Consider the following 5,889-nt stretch of genomic DNA (forward strand, 5'->3'; position numbering starts at 1 on the left):
CGGAGTGATATACATAGTAATTATGGTCACTGTATGGTCACTGAGATAATACCTGCCTTTATCTTCACAGAAATTATTGATCCCTGAATAGTATTCAAACTTTTGAGAACAAGAAGATTGCCATGAGTCAATTGGCTACTTTTTAAGAATTCTAGATATTTTTTTTGGACACTTGTTCGCCGTTTCGTAAGTTAGCGAGGTAGCGCCAGGAACAGACGAAGGGAGGACCTCCTTCGCCCCACATCCATTTTCTAGCTGTGATATGTCAGGTACTGAAGCCACAGCTCCCCCCCCCCCCTTCCCCATATCCACATCTAGGCTCCCCATACAGACCTCTCCCTATTTCTACATATTCCGTGGGGCATATGAATTTGGAAATGTGATAAGAATATATTTTTGGCTTTCTATTGCTGTCTGTAGATGTAGCTGGTCCAATTTTGGCTGATCAGCTGTAGGGAATTTTCAGCCTACACTCATGTTAAACTTCGATGAAATATATATATTGCGTTTGGAGGTACTGTGTGAGTGTGAAGTAACGACATATGTGTCTAAGATAATTTTTTTTTCGTAATAATCCTTGGAACATTGGGTTTCTCTTCTGCTTGCTTCCACCTTGCGTGTGTGTGTGTGTGTGTGTGTGTTTGTAGAGAGAGAGAGAGAGAGAGAGAGAGAGAGAGAGAGAGAGAGAGAGAGAGAGAGAGACTGACTAACTTCTTCAAGCACTTACAAAGAGACTGTCACATTACTATCTCTCCCGTTATCTTGAGAGATGGAGACACCATCTCTCCTCCATACCTTAAATGGATACTTCCTCGAACATATGATAAAAACCTTGGAAAGATTTCTTTGATGACAAATATTTTGTTTTTTTGTTTTTTTTTTTCCCCCGTCTGGTGCTTTTGACCTGGTCCTGCTCTTGCTGGGGGCAAGGAATGAATAAAAAGAGGATTCGAGTGGTGTGGCCTAAGCCCCCTCACAGAATTTTCTAACCTTTCAGTCTTGCTCTTCAAGGGGTTTGGGGGTGGAAGGAGGGGGGCTCCATTTTTGAACCCACAGATTGTGTAATGCAATAACAATTTCATTCAAAATTTTTTTCAAAGTTTGAAATTAAAAGTTATGGATTTTTTGGTGCTAATTCTTTTTATGAGAGGGTCAAATTTTTTTCCCCAGTAGAAGGGTTCTATTTCTTAAACTGATTATTAAATGGATTAACAATTTCAAATATGATTACAGATTATCTTACAATCTATAATGAAAATGTATTGAATTTTGGGGACTCGTTTAATACACTTCAGGGTTTAAGGCTAAACTGTCCTGGTCCAGTTTAAACATTTAAAGAGTAATGATACATTAAATTGTTTTGTGTGTGAGACTGATTTCCCTCTGTGAAACACAATGTGTCTATATTTTGCAGCCCAGTGTAAGACGCTGGCTCTGCTCTGTAGTTTTCAAAGGAGGAAGGGAGGAGGTTACCCAGAGGAGTTGTAGAGGATGTATATAACTATATAAATCCAGCTGAACACCTGGGAACATCTGCCAATTCGTGCCATTTATATTTCCTCTATTTCATCTATTGTTGAACCCACGACCTCATTCCATACTTCCATTTCTAACCCATCCTCTACAGTTCAGTCAGACAGCAGTTAGTTTATGTATTGGACCAACTGTTTGGATTTTGTCTCTGTCCCTTTGTACGGTAATGCATTCTCTTCCCCAGGGTCGTTCCTCGGTGTTTCTCGTGGCTTAACCATCATCCTATTGTGGGTTTATCCCGTGATCCTTTGGGATAATAAGGATCCACATGTAACACCGCTTCCATCACTTCTTTTCCCGTCTCTGATCCCCCCTTACATTCTCTGGGGGGTAGATGTGTGGGGGTGTCTGGAGACGTTATTTGACCCCCACACACTATCCATCTCTCCCCCCACACGTACACCCACTGTGGGAAGCTTCCTAAAGACATCTCCTCATTAGCAGAGCCATTAAGTTACCATTTATCATTTATCCTAGTTCTCTGGGGGCCACCCCCTCCCCCCCATACCACCCTTCAATCACACCGGAACTTTTTTATTTATCTATCCCAGCAGCCTGTCTCCCACACAGCCCACCACCCACACAATCCACCAGCCTGCCACCCACCCACACATCCCATGAGCCTGCCAATCCACAGCCTTTACGGCGGCGTTTATTTATTTATTTATTTTTGTAAATAACTGATGGCAAGATTTATGACGGCGGGATTTAACTCCTCGTATGGACTTGTCGAGCAATCGTATGAATTAAAGGGCGATTTTTGAATTTTGTATTATTTCGCCATTTTTCTTCCCATGCCTTTTGTAAGTAAAGAATGCAGAGGAATATTTGATTATTTGTATTTAATGTCATTTGTTTGTTTAAAGTCACGGTTAGGTAAGTGTCTTAATTTCAATATGCAATTATGAGAGAATTTTCACCTAATCAGAATTATCGTACATCGTGACTGCCGCGTGAGTGCGACGTTGCCCCGGTGAAATTTACTTCCAGCCGTCGGGAACGTATTTCACGGAAATAACCGAATTAATTCCTTCATTTACGGTGTGAGGGATTGTAAATTTAACAGCAACATGAAACTAGTTTTACGCGGAGTTAATTAGCGCGGTTTTTATTTGACAACATTTGGCACCAGTGGGGGAGTATGCCCCTACGGAGGTCAAGCCTTCTTCTCCTGCACTTTTGTGTTACGGCCTGGTACGGCGCGGGCCGCACTAAAGACGCTAGCGAGGTGGCGCGTTGAGAGGCAAAATGACCGTTATTGGGCGGCGTCCCTTGTTTTCGTACGGTGTGTTACGGCGTGTTGTTGCGGTAATGTTGCGGTGTCTTGCGCAGTGTCACGGCGGTGGCGCGGTGTTTGCGGCTTTTTATGGCGCGGTTTCATACGGCATGGCACGGCCTATTGCGGGTGGTTGCGGTGTGTCGCGGGCAGCTTGCGGTGTTGTTTCGGGTAGCTTGCGGTATTGTTGCGGAGTGAGCGCACATGTGCACGAGACACGACGTGGAACGATGCATGATTGTTGCACATGCACCGTTCCAAACCGTGTCGGATATGAACCAAGGGTATATATAGAGGTCTGGCAAGCACATGCCTCATTCTTTTGCCAGCCAGCATACAGTATGGACATCCAGAGCCTCTCACCCCAGGAGACCCAGAGAATTTTGGCAGCTGTACTCTGTATTTGTGCAGTCCAGGTCGTCTACGAGTGGAGAAGAAGAAGACGTACTGCAGTGCCACACCCACCAGAACGATTGCGAAGAAAGGACGGCAGGGCAGGGCGGTTATGGAGTCGGGAGTGGCTGACACGGCGACAATTATATGGAAACTACGACCAGCTGCTACAAGAATTGAACAAAGAGGACCCCGAAGGACACAAGAATTTCCTACGCATCTACCCAGAATTGTTCCTGGAGATGGTTGAGAGGCTGACGCCCATTTTGAAGAAGGAGGACACTAGAATGCGGAATGCACAAGAGGAGGGACTTAAGTTGGCGGTCACCCTCCGGCACCTGGCAACTGGGAACGACTATCCAAGTCTCCAATACAGCTTCATAGTCTCCAAGGCTTCCATATGCCGGTTTATCCCGATAGTCTGCGATGCCATTATCGACAGCTACAAACCAGAAGTGATGAAGTGCCCCAAGGCACCAGAAGAATGGAAGAACGTAGCACAACGATTCGCCTCAAAGTGGAACTACTTCAATTGTGTGGGAGCCCTGGATGGGAAGCAGGTCGCAATCAAGAAACCCAGAGGTGGAGGCTCACTGTACTTCAATTACAAAACGTTTCACAGCATCGTCCTCATGGCCCTCTCCGATGCAAATTACAAGTTCTTGTACATCGACGTCGGTACAGAAGGAGGCGCTGGGGATGGAGGTGCCTGGCAGATGTGCACCCTGGCCAGGGCCATTAATAACAACCGTGCACACTTCCCTCATGACACAACTCTGCCCAACGACGACGAACCCATCCCCTACCACATAGTCGCCGACGATGCCTTCGCTCTCAAGACGTGGACGATGAAACCCTACTCCCACCAATCACAAGATCCCACCGAACGACTATACAGCTACAGACTATCTCGCGCTCGTCGTGTGGTGGAAAACGCATTCGGGCTGCTACAGATGAGATGGCGAATCTTCGGAAGGACGATGCAACAAGATGTCCCTGTTTGCAAGAAGCTAACGATGTGTGCATGTGTCATGCATAACCTGACACTGCAACACTACCCAATTGATCGCACCGTTGTCGACCATGAGGACCAACAACATGATGTCGTCCCTGGTACTTGGAGGGAGGAGTCACTGAACCTCATGGTACAACTCATGGCAAGAAGGGGACTGAACTACACACGGCGAGCGAAGGCAGTCAGAGATTACCTGGCCCAGTATTACTCATCGGATGCAGGCGCAGTGGAATGGCAAGAGCGAATGGTGTTTCCTCGAGGACGACCTCCTCCTGACAACTAGAGGACACACACACAAATATATATAACCCAACCCAACCAGTGAATGTACATAATTGTAAATAAAGTTCATGATGTACTTAACATTGTTTGATACTCCCATATTTGTGTATTGTCTGATAGCCATATTAATGTGATAGAGATTATTTGATGGATGATTGGGACTTATATGAAATGGTGTTGGAAGATATTGAACTGAAACTTAACAGGAATGAGAAAGAAACATGTAAAAGCATATTGGTCATAACATAAATACAGTATTTAAAGTTCATATTCTGACGCCAAATACCCCTCGATGGTTGGTGCACTTATAATAAACTAAAAATACATAAAAAGCATATTGGGAAGAACATATAAAAGTTTTAAATAATTAAAGTTCACACTCTGGCGCCAAAATCCTCTTGATGGTTGGTGCGTGAATGCATATGCTTAATATAGTTCAGTGGTACAATGTCTAGGATTTTAAAGTACTATTGTCTAACATGATGTATTTGCATATAGAGAGGAGATAAAATTAGTGGACCTGTAATTGAGTTGTACCTACTCGGTTGGAGTAGGAGATGAACCACACAGGTACGTAGTCACAAACAGGTCAAGCCGACATGCTGAGATGTGACTACACACAGGACACCGCGGCTCCAGTGAACCAACAATAGAGAGATTAGCGGCTGAATACCATACAGGTCTCAAACAGGTCGAGCTGACATTGTGAGATGTGACTACACACAGGACACCTCGGCTACAGTGAACCAACTATCGAGAGATTAGGGAGTTTACATGGGTTTCATATATACCGACAATCTACTGTGCGTTCTGATTGTGAATGTTGGATAGTCTATAAATAGGATATCAATATCATTAGTATGTATTCATGTTCATTATATCATGCTTTCATTATTATATGTGTGTTCTGTCCCTTCTAGTTATTATATCATTTTATTGACCTATTTACTTGTCTGTCTGTCTGTCTGTCTGTCTGTCTTTATTCATGTTATTGTTAAAGATGTGTTCTCATTTCAAATTATTTCATAGTTCATATATGTTATCTTAAAAAATCCAATGAGTTGATAATTCATGTTTATAATTTATTTTCAAGTTATATTGTATTTCATATATTTCATAGTTAATATTTGTGCTATTATATTTCATATTATATTTTCAGATGATTTAAAGTAATTCTATAGTTTCATTTTATTTCTTATTTCATCTTTCTGATATCATATTATTTCCTGTTATCTTTTTGGCCATGTTATTTCATTCTTCAGGTTCATAGGTCAGAAGCATATCAGCATATATTTGGTTATAACATAAAAAAAAAGCATCAAAAAAGGGAAATAGAAATGCAAGTAAATATTTTAACATTCACAAATTCTATAAAGTTAGTTGGGTTTAC

General features: G+C 42.8%; 1 protein-coding gene across 1 annotated transcript; it reads left to right on the plus strand.

Moving 5' to 3' along the window:
* Positions 1 to 3,150: 3,150 nt before the first annotated feature.
* LOC139766726 (putative nuclease HARBI1) lies at positions 3,151 to 5,667 on the plus strand. The gene is made up of 2 exons (XM_071695647.1): positions 3,151 to 4,464; positions 5,659 to 5,667. The coding sequence occupies exons 1-2, from the start codon at positions 3,151 to 3,153 to the stop codon at positions 5,665 to 5,667; spliced, it is 1,323 nt and encodes a 440-aa protein (XP_071551748.1).
* Positions 5,668 to 5,889: the final 222 nt, after the last annotated feature.

The sequence above is a fragment of the Panulirus ornatus genome, chromosome 58 (assembly GCF_036320965.1).
Source record: "Panulirus ornatus isolate Po-2019 chromosome 58, ASM3632096v1, whole genome shotgun sequence".
Lineage (NCBI taxonomy): Eukaryota > Metazoa > Arthropoda > Malacostraca > Decapoda > Palinuridae > Panulirus > Panulirus ornatus.